General features: G+C 42.0%; 1 protein-coding gene across 2 annotated transcripts in view; it reads left to right on the top strand.

Moving 5' to 3' along the window:
- The window catches only part of ESRP2 (epithelial splicing regulatory protein 2), a 139905-nt gene that overhangs the window by 95976 nt on the left and 21436 nt on the right, over positions 1-22493 (top strand). Inside the window, exons 8-15 of one of the 2 annotated variants that reach the window (XM_086947743.1) lie at positions 1861-1971; positions 3071-3203; positions 6207-6249; positions 7318-7619; positions 9429-9650; positions 10642-10828; positions 13790-13991; positions 18879-19053. In XM_086947743.1, the coding sequence (XP_086803869.1) occupies positions 1861-1971; positions 3071-3203; positions 6207-6249; positions 7318-7619; positions 9429-9650; positions 10642-10828; positions 13790-13991; positions 18879-19053 (1375 nt within the window). Of the gene's footprint in view, positions 1-1860; positions 1972-3070; positions 3204-6206; positions 6250-7317; positions 7620-9428; positions 9651-10641; positions 10841-13789; positions 13992-18878; positions 19054-22493 lie in introns of both variants that reach the window. The other variant, XM_086947742.1, reaches the window with a different exon arrangement.

The raw sequence follows: 22493 nt of genomic DNA, 5'->3' as shown, positions 1-22493 counted from the left end.
AATGTATGGTGACCCATTTCCGGCACCCCTATGTAAAGTCCCCCACACCTAAAAACTATTTAAACCGAAACATTCTTTAAAACATTGATCAGCTTCTAATGTACTTGGCTTTTTCGTGGGGTCTTGGGAAGATTACAAAGTGTTTTTTGTTGTTGTTGTTTTTAAACCAACATGCTGACTGTGCTTCTTTGGTTTCCTCGGAATTAGCAGCATAAAGTAACTAGAGTTTACACCGCTGACGGAGGGGCTTAGATTCTGCTGCTTGGACTCCTTCATGGACCCTTGATGGCTTCGCCTCGCCCCTCACTGAGACTGTTGTTTCCACTTGACCAGTGTCAATAACCAGCCGCGAGGCTTGAGCGTGCCCCGTTTAATGCAGCTGCGCTGCAGCCATAATCCCCTCTTTACAGAGGGCTGATTAGGAGGAGCAAACACCAACTACACTCCCATGCAAACACATGACTTTTAAGCAGAAAAAAACACACTTCTACCCTAGAGTAGCTGAAGGAGGGTGTTAAGGGGTGTGCTGGATAAGGGGATGCTTCATTGAAGTCTGTTGGTTTTCTCGCCGGGAAAAGGATGTTCAAACCGCTGTGTTATTGTTATCCCTGGCCATCTCCCCGGTGTGGACAGCTCGCCTAAGCCTCCTCTGCAGTCTGAGACCTTGGGTAGATCACAGAAGCATGGCAGATCTGTTTAACAGTGTCTTGCTCCTTGTGTAATACAGAATTAAAAGGATGCTTCCCGGTTCATAAGATGTTTTTGCCCCATCTCAAAAATAAAGAAAATAACCTGTTCCATTGATTAACCCCCTTATCGTTCTTGCTTACGAATTCTGCAAATCCATTTGAACAAATACGCCACCCCAAGAATAACGCCTCTAAATTTAGCAATTTGGTACTGATATATGTTGCTACTTTTATAATCAAATGGAACAGATTTTTAGTCAAATTTAGTTAAATCCTGCTTTTAAAAAGTGAAAAACTGTTTTTTCGATTTCTTATTACAGAAACTGCCAAAATAGTGTCTTTCTCTATGGTTTCTGAGGCAAATACAGTTTGCCCTTTTTCTAACACATGGAGCAAGGGGGCGTTCACCATTTCTACTATATTGTCTTGGGTCCTTTGGGTGTGATGTTTGTGTGTACACACCTCTGATGTATACACTAATGCTCCGGGGAGGCTTTGTAGTTCATGGTTACCTCTAAGGGTATTTTGCGGTCACCAACTCTGTAAGTCGCTGCAATAGTTTGCGCCTGTTGGGTACCATGTGGCTTTGAATGCTATGACACATTCGCTTTTCATCAGATGGAGGTAAGCCCATCTGGCTACGGTTTTCAGACTGACCTACCATCGGTGATGAAAACGGGCATCCTCTTCCCACTGGAGACCTGCTCTGCAACAGCCATATCTGTTTTGCAGCCTTGGCTGAACTGATGTACGCAATTTCATGGCCCTTTCAGGTGGTGCCTACAATAAAACCCCTGCTTCCTTGACTTGAGGGAGAAAAATTATGCTCCAGATGCTAAGAATTGTTTCTTGACATCTTTTGTGTCCTGTGGTTAGTAATTGCCATCCCCAGCTTTGATTCAATGCTAATGGTTAGGAGATGTGGGGGATCCGGAGTATGGTTTATGATTTTCACTGCAGACAGGAAACTAGACTACGATTGGTGTAGACTATAGAGGTGATGCTTGATGAGAACCCTAGTAAAGCACAAAGCCAATCTCAAACACGGAGTGCTGATGCGCTACGGAGCAAAGCAGCTTGTATAGTCATAGTTTTGGCGCGACCGGTTTAGGTTTTAAACTTTTTGAACTATTCAAGCAGTGATTGAAATGTTTTGTTTGTGCTCCTACAGTAGTAAATCTGAAGTGGTGGATGGTGAAACTGTCATACGAGCGCGAGGTTTACCGTGGCAGTCCTCGGACCAGGATATCGCACGCTTCTTTAAAGGCCTCAACATTGCCAAGTAAGACCACCGATGGCCAGACTGAATTCCTCCCCTCCATTTAGATGATCTGGTAGTAGCCTGTATTTAGCATAATTCTGAATTTCTTTGCTCTGATGAAAGGAACCTTTTGTTGACGTATACAGCACATTAGCAAAAAACTAACTTGCACTTTAATTCCTCAAAACACCTGTTCAGGCATTCCGAAAGCCTTGATGTAGATTGAACAGCCCAGACACGTGTAAGAACATTTTTATTGTAGCACCAATGCAGAAAGTAGGCGACTTCAGAGGAGCGCACTCCAACTTGGACACTGAATTCCACATGTGATATGAATAGTTGGGTAGCAAGAATCGGCCATCCCTTTAAACACTGGACATGGTAGTATCTGTACTTGGAGTTTACTGTGTGGAGGGCTCTTAATGGTGCTGTAAATGGTTCTCTCCCTCCCCTCCCTTTTAGATGGCAGTCTTTACTACTTAAACCCTATTTATTTTGCATCGATTCACATAATTTTACTTAAGTATTATTCCCAAACGATTAGCTTGCAAACTCTGTGCGAATGCTTTGCAATCTATGTTGGTCTTCTGGTGACATTGAAAGTAAGGTTTATGAATATGTTGCCTTGAAGACTTGACTGTTCCCGAAATAGTGGGTGCTCACAGTGATGTTTTATTCTGTTTTTAATCCCCTGTAGGCACTTTACTGCTCTTGGCGCTAGGATATCAGTCTGGGCACAGTGCACTCTATAAATACTAAAAATAAATAACCAATGTTGCACAGGCCTACCATAGGACAGTTTAGCATTTCTCAGTACCCTTGTTTGGTACTGACTCCTGAAAATAATGAAATACTGGTTGAAAATACATGCCAGAATGAGGGGTTTCAGTTGACCTAGTGCATACATCGCACAACTTCCCTGACAGTGTCCATTCTGTACCGGTTCCATAGGAGCATACCTTGTATATTCAGTGCAATACTGCAACTCCCGGGCTCAAAACCCCTACTTTACCATTTGAAATATGCTGTGCAAGTTAACTTTTCTAGAGTTTATCAAGCATGTAAAGGCATTTCTTGTTCAGAATGAAAAACTAACCTTTTTGTTGACCTTGTGTGGCAGAGGTGGTGTGGCGTTGTGTTTGAATGCTCAGGGAAGGAGGAACGGCGAAGCTCTTGTGCGATTCGTCAATGCAGAACAGAGAAACTTGGCCCTGGAAAGAAACAAGCATCACATGGGGAGCAGATACATTGAGGTACGTTTGCATCACCTAAGTCAACAAGGCAGGATTGGAATTGCAAGAGTCCCTGCATTTGTGGAGAACAATTGAGGTGTGCTTTGGTTTGAGGAGGATGGAGGGAGGTGTTTTGGTTTGGGGGCGGCTTTGGTTAGAGAAAGGCGGGGGTGTTTGAAGAGTAATTGGGGTTACAGCTATGCTTGGGCAAACAGTTGAAATGCTAATAATGGATTGACGAGTGCAGTGATGGACCCTAACATGTTGGGTGCTGTTTCCCTAATTTAATGCTTAGCCGCGGCAGACATTCCGCTGTGGCCGGATCTGATGCATGTGCAGATCGTACGGCCCCCAGCTGTCCTCCACACACGTCCACCGTGTTGTCAGATGGCTGGGGGCCGTCCGACACACATTTAAGGGGTTAAGTATCAAACCAGACCTCTTCTACCACAGCTCTTACATTTTACATCCATACGTGTTTCCTCTGCATGCAGATGTTACATTCAAAGTTTAGCTCCTGGATGTTGGTTAATACTTTTTTTTTTATTCTGAAGTTTGTCTAATGGCAAACTGCAATGTTTCCTAAAACTGGAATAGTAATCTTCGTTTTGTAGAATTTAATCATTTGATGTAACATGCGGGATAATTTTAAATTCCCTTGCCTGTTTGTGCCAATACTTTAATAAGCAACAGTGTTGAGTTGTAGGTTCGTGGGGGCAAGACTAATGCCATATTTTCTGGCTATTTGCATAAGGAAAAGGTTCATATGGGGATTATCCTAAGAAGTAGCCATGAGTCTGGCCTACCTGTGTTCTAAACCTACCTGCATATCTTTATGAAACATGTCTCTTTGAAAACCTGAAGTCCGCATATTCTGCAATGCTGTAAAGCTTGATGAAAGCAAACCCAATATTTGTTTTTTGAGCCAAGAGGACAAATGCAAAGATATCAAGAGCCATTGAGTTTTAGGCCAAAATGTTAATCACTCCTTGCAATTATGTATTTGGGTTCTGGGGTACACAACAATCAAATACACTTTGGTGTTTGGTTTCATGGTTATCATTCATTTTGTTAGCATGACCTATATACGTATATATGATACTTGTTTGACCTAATCCTCTAGAAGTTTTGGAATACATCCTGGACTCCTGTGTTTTCACGCAATCACTGGTTTCAGTGAACATGTGGAATAGAAATGCTAGATGTAGGCACTTAAAAAGACTCTGGTAAGCAACAGTGCTGGCGCTGCTGCTGATGATGATGATACTGATGATGATGATACTGATTAGCAAAATAGACTTCACATACAACCGTTTCAGTCTGTAATCTTGCTGGTGCCTCTGCTTTGTAGCGTGTTTAGCAAAAAATCCATTGGAGATGTAGTGAGAAAGCTGGTGGTTCTTGATGCCTGCTTCGAAGGTCACTAGTGAAAAAGCTGCTCATGCGAAGGGAAAAAGCATTTAAGGGGAGAGATGCGAGGGGCAACAAACTTGAAACTGCACTGTGGGTGCTAAGGAGAGGAAGTTGTTGAAGCGGAGGGTACATTTGAAGGGATGGTTGGTAATTTAACCCCTTCGATGCGGATGACAAAGCCAACTCGTCATGGGCGTTACCTGCGCTGAGCGCATGACGAGCTGGCTTTGTCACGCTACCCGCGATTTTTAAATTTCAGCGCGCAGCGGGAAAACCCGCTACCGCGCATGCGGTTAATCACTTTGAAAAGGCTAATGAATTACTGAGAAACTGGCAGCCCACATAGGTGTGAGTGACGGTAGCGTGGCATATGGAGTACTTGGAATTGGAGTAGCAGTGGTCGTGGCGTGAATGTGATTGGATGCCTAGGACTCTCAAAGTTAACATTTGTTTCTGACTAAGATGGGGGAAGGATGGTCCCTGCTCAAGGATAACTGGCAGGGGCTGTTCTAAATTTGTAGATGGAAAAGTATTTTAATGTTTTGGTGAAGCACTGCGTAAGACTATACAATCGCATCTGGCAAGGCAAAGAGGATACCTGGCTTTTTATTTTGGTCGCATGGTGCGTTGGACTTGGACACTTCTGCATATGCCCTCAAATCAGTAGCAACAAAAAGATGGACAGAATTCTGAATGCTTTCAAACATTCCCCCCCCCCCCCGGTCACAGATCTGGGTTAAATAGTCTTTTTTTTTCTTTTTGCTCGCCATTCCAGTTTGGATCCAGCCATATGCAAATCAGTCTTGACCCTACTCCCCATGGAAACAGTCCAGCCTGAACTGCAAAGCCAGGTCCTCCCTGCACTGGAAACAAGCATCCCGGGACTGGTTTCAGGGAATCACCCCTTCATCAGCCAGGCTAGCTTGAATCCAGTGGAAAGAGCACAGAACCCACGTCTGGGCGTACCCTTAGACCACTAAAGCAACAGAAAAAGATGATGGAGTGAATGCTGAACCTTCTTCTAAGTGGGAAGGGTATGCCCAGATGTGGGTCCTGTGCTCACTATGCCACCGGATTCAAACTAACCTGGAAGAAGAGGGGTGATACCCCAAAACTGGTCCCAGAATGCTTGTTTCTGGTCCAAGGAGAACCTGGCCATTTGGGCTGGACTGTTTCCATGAGGGGCAGGGCCAAGACTAATTTTCATATGGCGGAGTTCAAACTGGAATGGCATGGCAAGCAACTTAACAATTGATTCAAGCCAGATCTGTGACTGTTTGATTTATTCAGCATTCCGTCCTTCATTGGTTTTTTGCTCAAGAAAACAGTGGCCCATTCTGTCCTCCTTGAAGATAAGATAATACAGGTGAATGTTAGTGAGGACTTCCTAAAATCCCTATTACTCTAGTTATTTTCTCATCTCAAGAACAGCTATGTCCTCATAACCTCTTGCCTGACTTACTAATTAAAATACCGTCAAGATCTTTTTAAGAGCCAGAATGGTATTGGAACTACACAGTGGTTGATACGGTCAGTGGTTTTTGGAGGGAGGGGGGGGGGAGGTAAGAACACGTTTGATCGTTTACCATATTTACTTTCTGTCCTTCATAGGTTTACAAAGCAACTGGAGAAGAGTTTTTGAAAATTGCTGGAGGTAAGCCTTGCACATTTTTTCTCACGAGAACTTTTGTGCTGCTGAGTAATACATATGGGACATTGTATACTGTGTACCTTTTCCAATCCGTGTCGGGATTGTTTTTTAAAACGTGTACCATGTGAAAGACCAATACACGGACTGTTGAATATTATTTATTATCATTTTTTGTTTGGGTAGATTTTAGGTTTGTGATCACAAACCGTTGTGAGTTTAAGTGAAATGACCTCGCATTGCATCTGGAGTAAATGCTTGGTGAGGTCTGTGGTAATTTTTATTCTGTAGCGGAGCTCTATTCAAGAATTCAGTTGGTGTGAGGTGTCTGACTTGTTGGAGAAAACTGAATCCTAAAGAGACAACACCAAGCTAGCTTAAAGTGTGTGGGAGAAAAACCAGTCATTTGTAGAAAAAAGAAACCAGAATGCGAACCTTTTCTTGGGTAACACTGTTATTTCGAGGGCACTGCAATCTGTGCTTTACAAGGTGAGCACAAAATTTGGTTTGATGCTCCTCTACACTGTCTGATACTTGGTTATGTTCACACTTCAGTTGATTGTGTGTGCAGTTCTAAAATTGGGAGAAATTATACATTTGACTGGCAATAGCTCTAAAATGGACTTTAGGGTCACTTAAAATACCTGGCTTGTGGAGAGGCAGAGACGGGTGTTATTGGATTAATGAAAGTCTGATTAATTTCCTGCCTTTTCTGAGATACTACAAGCTGATCTACAGTAAAAGAGCAAGTTGGTCGCAATTGAAGATGGTCACATAAGAGTGAAGTCTCTCTAATAAATAGCAAGACCAGAATGCTATTGCAAATTAGTTCATGGATTGATGGTCTTTGTCACCAAACTCATCCAACACTTTGGAAGACATGTTTTTCTACATCTGTGCTTAGATGAAGCAACGCGCAGATGGTGGGGAAAGATGCAGTGAACACACATTTTCAGGTTTAAGGGCACAATTTGTCCGGTGTCTGTGGGAATTGAGATTTGCAATTTGCATAATGTGATGCTGAATGGTGGTTTGTGAAGCGTTGCCAATTTCTGTATTGGTTTTCTTTTTTAGGCACCTCCAATGAAGTTGCCCAATTCTTATCGAAAGAAAATCAGGTCATCATCCGAATGAGGGGCCTTCCCTTTACTGCCACTCCTGAGGATGTGTTGGGATTTTTGGGCACTGAGTGTCCAGTCACAGGGGGGAAAGAGGGACTTCTTTTTGTCAAATACCCGGATGGGAGACCAACTGGTGATGCCTTTGTGTTGTTTTCCTGTGAGGAATATGCACAACAAGCACTTAAAAAGCACAAAGAGATCCTTGGGAAGCGATACATAGAACTCTTCCGGAGCACAGCTGCAGAAGTTCAGCAGGTTACTATTTTATTATCGGTCTTAATGTCATTTTGACTTGTCCTGCAAAGTACGTTGCAATCCTGCATTGTTTGTGTTCACCTCGGACTCTATCTTCAAACTGAAATCATTCAACAATATTTTTGTATCCGATTGTATGAGTGGATACTGGCATTAAATGCCTGCAGCAGTTATTGTCTTGAGCTGAAGGCATGGGCCAATAATGGGAGTGGGCATTTAGGGCCTGATTATGATGCGGTAAGGAATGGCTCGGGCTCTTGGTTGGAGCCATCCGTACCGCATCGTAATCTCCTGTTTGTAATAATTTCCGACCAACTCATTTCAATGGAGTCGGTTGGAAATTGTTACCAGCAGGAGTTCCAAATGGCTGACGACTGGCTCGGAGAGCCCTTCTGCTATTAGGAAGGCCTGCAGTAATCCCTTGGCCAGCTCTTTCCAGCCGAGGGATTACAATGGCCGTTTTCCACTGCCTTTCTGTGGCAGCCTTTCCTACACAGAAAGGCATTGGGAAACTGTTTGAGGGCCTCAAGCAGGGACCCGTGGGTGCAAAGCTGCCAAATGGCAGCTGTGGGGACTCCTATGGTACCCCCTGTAGATCCCTGCACCTGGTGGCAGGCATATTAAGTGGCAGGTATGAACTGCACCTGCTCTTTGTTATGGGAGCATGCTCCCATAGCAAAATATAGGATTGCTACCAAACAGGGTTCGGTCGCATCCTAATAGCTGGGATGGAACCGTCGACAGAAGGTCGTTCGGTTCCATTTCCAGAGCGATGTCGGATGGACTCCAGTCAGTTTTACATCGCAATGGGGGCCCTAAATGCAGGTATTTCAGACACATTATAAAACCATTACAATAGCTCATTTAGTGCCAAATGTCCCACGTTTCCCAGGAGCTCCCTTTACACTTTATTGCTCTAGGAACTTACTCCCATCCTGATCCAAGGCAGTGTGCCAATGCCGCCCTACTTACTGTTAAACCCTTTTCTCAATCAGTAACTTTTCCATGCCCTACATCTGTGCCCATCACACACCACCCTGCAGTATCCAAACCGTGTTCATCAGTGTTTTGCCTGACTACAGAGCACTTCCCTTCCGTCCATCATCCTCTTTGGCATCCCACAGTACAGTACCGTACCACATTGATCCTCGGAGCCCCCTGCTTGTTCCTTGAATGCTTCCCGAACTTTCCAATTAGTGTCTCCATTCTACTATAGTACTGCTTTGCCCACTTGCCCCCGCCCCCTTTAGACTGATCCTTTAGTTTTATACAGGTTTGTGGTACCTTCACGATGATGCAAGAATCTTGTACATTTAACATTGTCCCTTTTCCATGTTCACGCATGTATTTCTTTGTAAGGTGGATGATACTGTAACACAAGTATCCCCTCATTGAGTATACTATCTACAAATATGGGCCTGTGGGACTTTATAAGCTCTTTGCTTGTTCATTCATATTAGTCGGGAGCTGGGAAAGGGGCAGTTGCGCATGTCAATCCTTGCAGATTTCCTCATAAAAGTTAACCTAGCCCAAACAAAATGTGCCCAGGTTTTCTAGTTCTAATTATTGGAAACCAACTAGTAGAAAGTGAATCATAGGTTTGGATTGAAGACATAAATGCTATGGAATGCCTTGCCATTTAGACTCCATTTTGAGCATACCTTGATAAGCCTTAAAATCAAACAGAAGAGCTTTGAATAGAGATTTCTCTTGTCCGTATTTGAATCTGGTGTCAATTATGAATTCTAATAGATCAGAATGAGCTTTGCAGCAAACATCTATCAATTTTCAAATGTTTTTTGTCAACAGGTACTTAACCGATATCTGTCAACACCATTAATTCCCACCCTTCCTGCCCCCCTCATCCCTATGATCCCCCAACATTATCCTATTGCATCTGGCACCGTACGCGACTGTGTACGGCTTCGAGGGCTTCCTTACACTGCTGCTATTGATGATATTTTGGAATTCATGGGAGACTCTACTGTCGATATCAAGCCACATGGAGTTCACATGGTTCTCAACCAACAGGTAATTAATCTTTTGATATTCAACCAGCACCTCTAGAACAACCCCTCCGAATTCTGCTGTATTCGGGTGGAATTCTGATTATTGTACACACTGGCATAAAGCCATGAATGCATCTGTTTTCAGTTGTGAGTAGCCTTTCTGAAGCAACTAATTGAATTTCCGTAAAGTCTCTCTAGAGCTGGGTTGATATGTTTTGGTGAAGGCTTGCGTAGAGTTCTCAAATTCACACCAGTGCTTTTTTTTTCTTCATTTATTAATATTGTTAATCTCAAGACTATCCTTCCAGCCCAAGTGTATATGAACCTGCATATCCTTCAAAGCAGGCCATAGCACTTGTGTACTGACACACAGCATTTATTTTAAGTCCTTGCTCTAAACATTAGCACTGTCGTTAATTTGATCTTTCATGAGGAGACTGAATCCTGGTGGAATTGGCATACACTATTACTCTCAAGTGTCCGCTTCTCCTCATGGTAAATCAGATTATCTCAGCCATGTCTTACACTTAGTAACACATGCTGTCGAATGCAAAATTTACCCAACTATAAAATTAACTCTAGGGAGTCTTTTCGACTGGAATGGTCATGCAGCACCATATAGACCAACATTCGTTCTATAAAATTGAAAGTTTAACAAGGCTTTGCAATTGATTTCCATTTAAAATAATATTCTTCCTGGGCAGACCTTAATCTGGCACGTAGTCACTCGTGGACATAGGTTGAATACCCCTCACATAGATCCTTCATTGCTTCTTAAGCTGCGTGCTGGCCAACTCACTGTTTGTGGTATTAATTTTGAATGATTAAATTGTTTTTCATGGTCACTCCTGACCAATGATCCCTTCAATCCTAAACTAAAATGCGGAGTGATTCTGTTCCAGTATGATAGTAGACACTTGGCTGTAGTCAGTTTTGTGGAATGAGCTGCAAATATTGTACCCTGTATTTTACAATCCGATGGTCCAACAAAATCTTTAACTCTTGTGGCTCAGGGGCGGCCATCAGGAGACGCATTTATTCAGATGAAATCGGCAGACCGGGCATTCATCGTGGCACAGAAATGCCACAAGAAAATGATGAAGGATCGCTATGTGGAGGTGTTCCAGTGCTCTGGAGAGGAGATGAATTTTGTTTTAATGGGTGGCACTTTAAATCGTAGTGGTTTATCCCCACCGCCATGTAAGTTACCATGTAAGTCTGCAATTCTTCTGCTCTCTGCTGCTAAAGGCTATGTGGTAGGTGCTACAGCTTTGTGACTTTCTCACTTTTCATCTTTGGGATTGCCATGATCAATAATAATCCATCTCAAAGCAGGGGTTGGGAGCTTTCTTTTTGGGTGATGAGCTATGTGACCGATTTTTTTTTTTTTTTTTGTGTGGGGTGCTTGATGTTGGGTAATGGCTGGCAAAGCCTTGACCGGTTATTTGCATTTGGAGAACTGATTCTCTGCGCTGTGCAGTAGTTTCCATTAGCAAAATCTCAATTTGAAGTACTTGATTTATGGGTGGAAATTGAATTCTGCAGCTTGCCCACAAGCCTTACTTCAGTCTTGTCTGAGCATTACTGGGGTGCATTCCTTGGTGGTGGTAAGCATTTCACAAAGCGCCCACAATATTCTGACCAAATAGGATAGCTTTGCTGAGCATTATCTGTACTGTATTATACCCTCAATGTGCAACATTAATATAGTCTTCTGTTCAATTATTAGCACACTTAGCCATTGAATGTCTTTTATGACCGACATATTCACCATTATTTAATAGTTAATTATCTTGTTGCAGTGCTTTTTAAAGGGCTTACATAAGTTGACTTCAACTTTTGAAATAAAATATAATAAATGCCTGGGCAGACCCATTAGAACTTTTTAGGATACATTCCTAACAACCAGTTTTGCTGGCCAGTAGTGTAGATTTTACAGCAGGTTGTTATGCTGTCCATCAAAGTATTGATTTGAACTCCACAGATAATGATCAGTAAGTCTATTTCTTGCTTGAAATAATGCAGTAAATCTTGTTTGCTAAGGGCATTGCAAACCTTTTTTGCACTGACAGATTTTCAATGGGGGCAGGGGTAGTGTGATTTTTAAATCTAGGACCTTCGCCTTTAAAATAAGTTTGAAAATTATTTTTTTTGTCTAGCCCTTGACAACCAAGTAAATCCGTGGTAGTTCAGTGTTAAGCTTTCCTGTAGACAAATTAGTACTTGTAAGAGCTTAGACGGTATTTTGTGCAGCATATATACAAATAGTAAAGGACTTAACCCTACTGAATGAAGGTGACTGAATATGCAGAAGGTTCTGGTCATTTTCGTTTTTCTCTACAACCTATGGCAGGCAAGATAACATTTTGCATTTGAAATAGCCAGTATGAGTAATTTAACACCTGAGCTCAATTTTGAACTCATCCAGGATCATTCGAAATTTTCTTTGCGTTGGACAATTTGTGGCAGCCTGTTTGTGGAAATATAGCTTACCTGTACGGGTTTCCTGGTTCAATTCTTGGCGATCTCCATTCCTTTAGCAAGTGCTAACGGAAGTAAAACATGTATCATGTCATTGGTCTTTTCGAAGGTAGGAACGGATGGTATTTTACCAATATGCTCGGAATGTATTTCTTAGAATAGTCTTGGCTTAAGTGACCTTCTGGCTCATGGGTAATGTGGTAAAAATCCATATGACTAAAATTGCTAGAGCAGATTTGTGCCCAAAATTTAGTGTATTCCTTGTGAATTATTGATTTCGATCATAAATGAGCTCCTTATAAATTGGTAATATTACATAGTTTCTGCTTTCAATCCTAAATGTTTTAGGTATAAAATATTGCTGCTTACTGCTGCCCCGAGTCATGAAGAGTTGTGGCTAGATGTGATGGACTATTTAAATTTTCAAGCGTAAACCTCACCTACTGAAGGAAACGTGCTTGTGACCGGGTGCTGCTTTATAATGTGGTAGCAGCATATGTTACACGGCTCATGGTATTGAAAAACAATAGACTTAAATGTATACCTTTACAAATACGTAACCAGGCTCTCCAATACGTTTGTAGGGATACCTTGGTAACAAAAATGATATGTGGGAAAGAGATTTAAAGTGGACTGTTAGATGGAAATGATAAAAAGGCATAGCTTGTGTTGGTCTTGGGTCATGAAATCCTTTGGAAATGGCTAGGGAGCAGGTGATGGGCAGCATGGACTAAAGTAGCAAACTAGGTGGCTCTGCAGGAGAGGAAATAAAATAATCCTGTTATAAAAACACCACCATATTTGACAGGTAGGCGCACACACCTGGCCAAATTACCACAATTTTCCCAGTAGTGCAATAGGTGCTTGTGCCAGTATTTCATTGGAGAAAATACTTCGGCCGTTTGTTACCGCTGTTGTAATAGAACATAGTTAATAACTACAAGAGGGAACTCCATCATTTACCTGGGTGTGGCCAGAGGAAAGTGACGGAATCCTCCTGACTTCTTCATATAATTGAAGTATGCACAAAACATGCACAAAAGTAAAAAGCCTCGTGCTTGTAAAATGTTTACCACCCGAGAGTTTGCGTTTTTACCCCTCCTTCTTGCGTGCTGTTCGAAAAAATAAGAAGCCACCGTTTGGTATAAAATCACCCTTTACAATTAACATGGGGCCTACTGCATGTTGTGTTTTTTGCATAGTGGTAAGCCCTTTTAGTTGGTTGGTTCAAGCATCTTCTTGATTGAAAATGTGCCTATGAATTAAAAAATAAATTGGGTAAACAGTAATAGACGCTGGAGGCAGATTGAGGGGTAAACTTGGACCTATTTAAAGTTGTTAATTCCTTGATAGACATAGTCAGGTGATTCACTGTAAAGAGACATATGCCGGGTAAAACCTCCTAATGCCTCTGGGTGTGTAAAGTTATGAACTTGGATCTCGGTTGTAATAGTTATATTCGGATAACATAACTTGAATCCTGATGGCACTATAGATGTAGTCTGATCTGATGGAAATATAGCTGTAGTCTGATCTGTTTTAATATGAAATTATGCAGTAGGTTCTCTAGGGAACCTATTGGGTAAGTCATGCAATCAATTGCTAGCTAATATTTTTTTTCCTGCACCCCAAACGGGAAATCCTAAATCTCTCTAATTGAAGTTTCTCTGGTCCCTCTAGGTCTTTCTCCACCAGGGTACGCAGCCTTTCAAGCAGCCACAGCAGTTATCCCAGCAGATGCCGCAGCAGCACTTTACCAGACGCCAGCCTTGTTTGCTGCTGCACGGAGTGCCTATGCCCAAGTTGCAGCCCCACAAGCAGTTGCCTATTATCCTGCACAAGCAACCCAGCTTTATATGAATTATACAGCCTACTACCCCAGGTACTGCAGTGTTATGTGCGCCAGATTCTCTTAAACACTTGGTGTTTCCAAGAAAAAGAAGCTTTGTAAATCCCTACTTTTCTGTCTGTCTGTGGCACTCTTTGTCGAAGCGGACAGATAATCAGTTTTTGGGTGGAGGAAGGCAATGGACAGATAGTTACTATGGCTTCAATGGTGGATTTTTGTTTTGTTTTTTAGTTCAGTAAACTTTTTATTGAAATGATATATATATATATATATATATATATATATATATATATATATATATATATATATATATATATTGCATTACTTACATGGGTAGAGCAATTAGACTAGAGGCAGAAGAGTTAATAAAAAGTAAATGCCTCATATTACAAATGAAAAATTTTTTTTTTTGCTTAACTGCAAGAACTGATTAAAATAAAAGGTAACCAACCACGAAATGCCATGCAGCAGCCAGTAACTGAAGAATACCCCAAAGCCTTTGCCTGTATATCCTTTGTGTAGTCTGTGGTGTTGAATAGTGTGTACTGGTGACATAGCACATCTTTCCACATAGCTAATGTGGTCTACAGCCCTGCCTAAAAAGAAATGACAATACCTCTATCTGTCAGCTGTTTTTGACGTTATACTCTGCTTTATTTCTTAGAAACGAAGCTTCCAAATGTTTTATGTGTAAAGCAAACCTAGGTCATATCGCAATGCATTCTTTTTGCATTTACATTTATTATATAGCTTTGTTCCCCCGTCCTTGTTCCACCTATTGGTCATTAATGGGCGGCATGTACCTGGTGAGGAAGAGTAAGACAAAAGCAGCTTAAACTTGAAAGGGATGGGATGTGCCACGTTGGTGGGTATATGTACAGACACCTATTTCGAAGGTGCCAGAAGTCTGTCCAAGTACAGGTGGCTGTAATCTGACCGTGCTCCATTTGTGAAAGTTAAGACAAAAGCAGAGAAGTTGTGTCTTCACCTCGTTTCTGTTCACATGCAGCCAAGGACTTCATTTCTGGGAAAAAACGTGGACAAGGGTTAGCCACTTGTAACTGTTGTTGCTCTGATCAGCCCCCTTCAGCCTCTGCTTTAAGACCTGTCAAGTACATCTTGAAGCAGTCCAGGATTATTTTTGTCACAGTCCTGCTATTAGCTGTTGTATGTAATATGCCAGCTCCTGTGAAGTTCTATCATTTGCATTAAAAAAGCCTTTGAAGCTGGGAGGTGTAATTTGGTGATCACGGAAGCCTTCTTTGAAAGGAGTCTTTTGTTAAACCAACAGGTTCTGCATCTCAACCAAATGCTTACTAAGGATGAGCTAGATAAAAATGTAAAACCAGTATAATACTTGTCAGGACTTATTTTTCAATGAAATCATTTTTGTGTGCGACAAGCTATAGCAAAAAACACAAAACAAAATACTTTATAGGGAGATGAGACAAACATGAAGTATTTCTGTGGCTTTTTCTGGATTTTAGTTGGGGGAAAGCCAGCGTTCAAAGATGGCTTCCCAGGCCCATAGCAAGCAGTCTTAGCAGAGTAGGAGCTGTCCATTGCCCATAGACTGGGCCCCTCCTCCCCCACAGCCAGTGAGGCCAGTATGGGAGGCCGGTGTTAAACTGATCTCACGAGTGCACAATTTACAGCAAGGCTCGGCTACAGGTAAAATGTTCTTTGGCATGTGGCTTCAGGGTTATTACCTTCCCAAGAAGAGTTTCAAATTGTGCTTTTAGTGATGTGCTTGTGCAGCATTGGTTAAAGAGGTTTCTTTATTGGAGTTTTTATATTAGTCCGTTCCTTTCCACTTATCTTATTACTGGACCTTTATCATTCCGTTCCTCGAGCAGTCTTTGCAAACCCTCCTCGATGCAGTGGTTTTGTTATAAATGGAGGAACACAGCTTTCAATAAGACCCAACACCTCCGTGTAGTGTAAGATTGAGGCCTTAGGAAAATGTTTCCAAATTAAGGCATACAATAGGTAATTTATTACTATATATATGATTAAAAAAGTCTAACCTCTAATACGTGGAAACAACTTATTTAGCAGAAAGTTAATATGGTTCTAATGCATGCTCGTGTAGAATCTATTTATACTGACATTTGCAATATATTAGAATGGAAATGTTTCAGTTCTTGAAACACTACTGCTAAGTTGCAGATTGTAGGGTTTGTTCCCATATTATTTGACTTCAAACCTTTTTTTAAGTGAAGGTTGGAGGCGAAGCATTGTTATATGCATGTCCTATGCTGGAGAACATATTTGCGAATGTGTAACGCTTCTACACTTTTTGAAGACTCAAATGCAGCCAACTATTATAGTCTGTTCTGTTCCTAACTATACATTTAAAAGGGTAAAACATGTTTTGTGCATTACTATATCTTTTTTCAATATTAATTAGAGGGGGGGGACGACATATAGGCAAATAGATTGACCCTGAAACAAAGTTCCCACTGAAATCACTGAAATCGTAAGCAAAGAGAACAATCACTTTACTGCAATTGTTGGTCACCATGTTTTAGCAAAAAAAAACGTGTCTAAGCTTCCCTTTCGAGTCAGTCTACCCACTTTATTTCAGCATTGAAGGAGTGCCCATAGATATGTAAAGTCAACAGCACAGATAAAGCTTCTGAAGTTATGAAATGATTAACATCCAGAGTGATAGGGTGTTAATTTGCTAAACCCACCGCACTAGGGACAGATTCTCAGAATAAACAATACGTTGTTATATGAAAACAGGAAAAGATGCTTTACATGAAGTGCAGATGTAGGCGAGAAGAAATCGGCCATACAGTACCATTTTGTGGGGAAACAAAATGTTGAACAATTTCTGGTAGTTGGGCAACAAACCGTATTCGTTGGATGCTCTGCTGTTGTAAAATGTGGCTCATAGTTTTCTGCTTGGACCTGGTATCTTAGCCTTTTTAGTGAATGGCAATGCCATTTTTTACAATCTAAATGAGTTGATTTTAACGAAAAACTTGTTAGATTACTCGGCGCTAACCACGTGTCACTGAGCTGTGAGCTTACTTAACCATACACCATTTTAGGTGAATGATTCAGTCCAATCCATTCCTTTTAAGGAAATGAGGCTACATACACTTGAAATTTATTTAAAGAGTTACCTTTCGGAGCTGGCTTCAACACATGTGAAATTGTACCTGAGCAAATTGATCAGTATTTCGTGATCCTATTGGAGTCTAGACAAGTATGATTGGTAGACATAGACACCCTACTTAGCTTGCGTGTTGACCCTGGCAGGTGCAACTGATGTGCTTAATTGTATGAATCAGGCTTTTGAAAATAGTTTCACCTTGCAAATGATAAGATGTGTAAAAGGAAAGGGGCTCTTGCCGCGGCCTACCCACGATGGCTGTAACTGAGCCTTGGAATGCACGCATGTTGGAAATTCAGACGGTTACAGGATAAAAATTGACGAGGAGTTACTGCAACCTTTAAGTTTCCGGGAGAATTACAGACATTGCCAAGGGACTAAAACTTTAGAGAAAAAAAAAATCTTTATCAACAGGTTCATCCTAAAATATTGGAAATCCAATAAATCAGAATAGATTAAATTTCAAAGAGGCTGAGCCTAAGTACTTTGGAAAGTAATGGAGTGAGAGGCAGAAAAGGCATATTTGATGGAACATTGGCAAACCACAAGATACACTTGCTTTGAGACCACCCTCTTGTACACTTCAGGTGGATGCCAATCTACTTATCTTAAGAATTTCCATGTGTTTTACTTACAAGCGTGAATCGGTCTGTAGCTCATGTTTGATAAGACTAAATTGATTAGTTGTATTTGAGGTGTATTGTCTTTTTTATTCCTTGAGGTAGTATAGCTTTCTCTTTTATTGTAGTAATGCTTACAATTGCAGGTAGTTTTGTTGCTGCTGATACTGCACCAGGCGATGTAAATATAATTTGAGAAACAGTTTCCATAACTTTGTTTTCTACGTGTTCTGGATTCCCACTTGTTTTCTGCATCATGGCAAAGATGGCAGAAAGTATATGAATACACAAGCCTAGTCGAATTTAATATGGCTTCTCCTGAGCATCCCCTCTCACTGGGATTCTGCCTGACTGGCTGGTAAATTGCCTACGAAAGGGATTGGGTTGAGACTTTTGGCAGCCACTCAACATGTGAAATAATATTTAGCATGCCTCTTCCTTCTCGCTGCAGGTTCCTCCTTTTATTTTTGTCATCTTGCGAGCCTGATATTTCTATTCTTGAGCACATGCATCTGCATTAGGGAAATTGGGTCATGCTGAAAGTGAGATGCAGCAGTTGGATCCTTTGGAGGAGGCTGGATACTCTGAAAACCTACTGTAATTGGAAAGAGCATGATCTCTTGTGATCACCTCCGGCCTGATGGCATGCAAATGAATCCATCACTGCAAGCTTGTGCACAATCATACAGCGAACAGTAGCTGAGCTCACTGGGTGTATGTGTGAGCAGTTTGTCACTTTTGTAGGATTGTTTGGAGTCTATAACCTGTAGCATCAGAAACCCTTTGACAGTTGTCTACATATTTTGAGCACTCTCCAGAGCTCTTTTGTTGAAACCTTTTGATGGAAATTTTTGTTCGCAGGTTTATGCTTAAGCAAAAAGTACACTTCATTCTCGCATTTAAAATATGAACCAAAGTCTTCCAGAATACGCTGGACCTTGGTAATATGTGCTTTTAGTTTTTTCATAATAGCTAATGCTACTGGCAGACGTATTGGCGTAGAAGGGTATCTCGCTGTCTGCATAACCAGTTAAACAAAAGATTTCAATGATCAGGATGATAATGAATGTGGTTAGAAATTGACAACATGGTTAATTGCTAAGTTAATCTCAAATGAACATGGATTGTTGTGGAGCACTGAGTTTCTCTCTAACCTAAATCCACCTTTGTTTTCAGCCCCCCTGTATCGCCAACCACAATGGGATACATTGCAGCCCCTACTGCATCTCTTGCTGCTGCCTCCGCCTCGCACACGCCAATGCTGACCCAGCCAGGTGCCTTAGTTCGTATGCAGGGCTTGCCCTATAACACAGGAATGAAAGAAATTCTTAGCTTTTTCCAAGGATATCAGGTGAGTGTTTGAGCCTTGGTTTTCAGCATGCTGTGCAATTTAGATACTGTAGGAGCTCTTGCTCTTCAGTTAGAGAACTGATATTAATTGGTAATTAAGCAGTGGAGTTGCATCACGTGTGGCTGCAGACTTTCTTAATCTTTCTAAAATTAAGATCTCCCAGGGGTCAAGGTAATGAAGACTGGGTTTCATGCCAACTAGTGTGGTGATTGTTACTGGTGCGCTCAATATTCATATTGAGAGATCATATTATTGTTTCAACGAATTGATTATACTTTTGAAGTTTTGGAAATGTATTTGTGTAATCCCGAATTCATCTACACTTTTCTCTAAATCACCTCCAAACACCCAGCTCAACGTACACTGCTCTGTTCCTTCATTGCTAGGTTGACACTCCATAAATCCCAATACATACATATAGGGTGCAGTTGAACATGGTAATCAAAGTTGTTGTGAAGACCATTGCAGCTACTCTTAATTGAGGCTCCTATTTTAGGACTGCAGTTTTAGGGCCGCTCACTAGTTTGTTGGGAATAACAAACCACCTATATGCATGCATGTGTTATTCTCGAATAAAAAGGAGCATCTCCGATATTTAAGACTTTTTTTGAAATGGTTAAAGGCGAAAAACCTTACCTGTGTTTGTCTTTAGGTGGCTCAAGAGGAGGCACCCAGTTCCCAAAAACTACAAGTTAGCAGCCCAGATTTTCGGTTTAAAGGCTGTTTCAAATTGTATAGTGCAGGAAAAATCGGCACCATAAGTGTTTGAAATGGATTTAAGTGGTGCCGTCCAGGTTTGCCATGTTACTCTTATCCTTTTTAATTACGAAGTTCGCAGAAGGCTGCGTACATTGCTGCTGAACAGGAGAACATCACTTGGTTCATTCATAGCAGTAGCGCGCTCCATTGCTGTTATAGTTAATACTTACAGCAATGCTTTTGATTTTATAAAGCCCTTAAAGTGGATTCAACGGATCAAACAAAATCACCCAAAACAACCCCTTCGTGAACGAAGAAGCATCAACTCAGCCATCATTTTACTGTAATTAACAGATTGGAAGTCTAGTTGAGATTTAGTATTTTACCCTGGCTTCCTACATCACTATTCACAAGTAATCGTTTTCTGTGTTCATGACCCGAAGTACAAGCTCAGACAAAACCAGTGGGTCTGGCCTTTTTTTTTTATTTTTTAAGGGAAGTGTTTAGTAACCGTTCTTTTGTGACCTTGTGTGTTGTCCCAGAATGTGAATCCCTTTGTGAAGCGACCTCTGGGGCTGCAGTATTCAGGAAGCTGGGAGTAGGCCCATTTCCTGATCAGATCGCATTAGCAGAATTAAGTTGTACTGTCAAAATGTTCAAAAAGGAGTCCGAAGACAGTTGCTTTTAAAATGGTGAATTCATTCATACACAGAAAAGCATTACTGAGTAGATACTTTTCTCAAAGATCAATAATATTGTTGCATCTTTGTTTAAATCGTTTTTATTGTTATTATAAATCAGACAATACTAACGGATCCCAAAAAGCGATAAGACATTGCATGGCATTTAACAAGGATAGGGAATAAACTGTACAAACAAAATTCCGCACTCCATCCCTCCCACCCCCCTGACAAAATTAAAAGAAAAGAACACGCTTTCCAGGGTCAAGTTCCAGCGCAGTTTGCAACTCTTCTACCCCGCCCCCTCCCCCCACACACCTCCACTCTCACCCAGGCCCACCCTACATGGCAGCTCAACTAGCAATTCATGGCTTCTCCGCCTCCACGTCCGGAGAGGCAAGTGGAGTGGGTTCCTGTGTTTCTGAAAGCCGCAGCAGACGCAAATACTTGGGGCAGGTTAGTTCTCTCACCTCCATGCTTATTAAGACCTGAATGGGCGCCAGAGGTCCACAAACGAGGTCCATTCACCCTGTAGAGTAAGCGTTATGAGTTTCATACCGAGGACATTCCATAGCCTACCCAGCCAGCTCTGATGCGAGGGCATCCTATTCGTGCCCCAATGGGACAATGTTTTGTAGTGCTGCTCCCAGGGCCATTCCCATTTGGCTGCCTCTTCGAGATTTAAGAGGAAAGGCAAACCTGCTGGGTAAGCCTAAATCCTTGTATGCTGGGAAGCGTGGAATTTGCGTATTGAAGTGGTTGTCTGTCAGTTAAAACTTGTTCCCAGTACGTAGAGAGACGCAGAAATTTCCCACAGTAGGTGGGTCAGCGTGCCCTCTGCTCCCCAGTGTCTCCAGCAGTGCAAGGGGCAATTGGGGTTATATCTGTGCATTTTAGGGGGAAGTAAGTTACCAATAAGTGGCTATCTTAGTCGCAGTTTCAACGCTAGAAACATTTTGTGCTGTGTGGCGCGCACAATTAAATAAAGTTCCCCCGTGTGAATGTTCAGCCCTGCTCCGCCTCCCAACATCGCTGCCCCAGTGTAGAAGAGATCTGTTCCAGAGGTCGCAACATTTGATAAAGTTCGGTGATGAGGTGCAAGTTTGTCCTCTTTGTATGGAGCCATTTTTCATATGGTGTTATCGGTCTCTGGGCCCCTAGACGCACCGAAGGGTGCATTACCCAGTGTCTCACTTAGTGCAAGTGATATAGTTCGGACTCTGGCAGAGTGAATATGGACCAGAGATCCTCAAATGTCAGGGGACCGTCTGTCACACATGTCCAATGAACCGACAGCCAGAGCCTTCCATTGGCAGAAAACCCTCTGATCCAGCCCTAGAGAGAATGCCTCATTCCAAACTATGGGTGTAAGGGGCGATGGAAATGAGGTTAGGTCATGTTTGACAGCTGTGTAATTCCATGCTTTCAAGGTTGTGCAAATAATAAAATTGGTGAGTTGTATATGCCCCACAGTGCCCGACCCGCAATCGCCCTTTTCATAAAGAGCCCATGTTTCTCTGACTCGCTACGAGACCACTCGAACAGGACGCACAATTGGATGGCTTGAATGTAACTGGTCAAATTGGGAACCCCTAGTCCTCCCTCTCTAGGGGGGTCTATAACTTAGCTCCCTACTCATTCGGGCTTCTTTTTGGCCCATACAATCGAGCAGATCTCATTCTGCAGCTGCTTAAGGACTCCGGGGGTGGCTCTAAAGGAAGAGTTTGGAAAATATATAAGATTTTGGGTAGTATATTCATTTTGATCGTCACCACTCGTCCCATTCAGGAGAAGCCGAAGGGTCCCCACCTGCCCAGCTCTCTATGCACCTGGGACAGGAGCTGTTTATATTTCAGAGCCGCAGTGTTATGGGTAGATTTCGTAAGTTGAATCCCCAAATATGGGATGGACTTTGCCTTCCAGCGAATCGGAACAGAGCATGCAAGGTCCTCCATGGTGGCCAGTCTGAATGAGAACCCCATGGCCTGTGACTTTGCAATATTAATTTTGAAGCCAGAGGCTGCTGCAAACCTGCCCAGCTCAGTGAAGAATGCTGGAATA

This window comes from Lissotriton vulgaris, chromosome 12 (genome assembly GCF_964263255.1).
Source record: "Lissotriton vulgaris chromosome 12, aLisVul1.2, whole genome shotgun sequence".
Lineage (NCBI taxonomy): Eukaryota > Metazoa > Chordata > Amphibia > Caudata > Salamandridae > Lissotriton > Lissotriton vulgaris.
The sequence above is the reverse complement of the archived record's forward strand: the minus strand, read 5'-3'. Positions and strand labels throughout refer to the sequence as shown.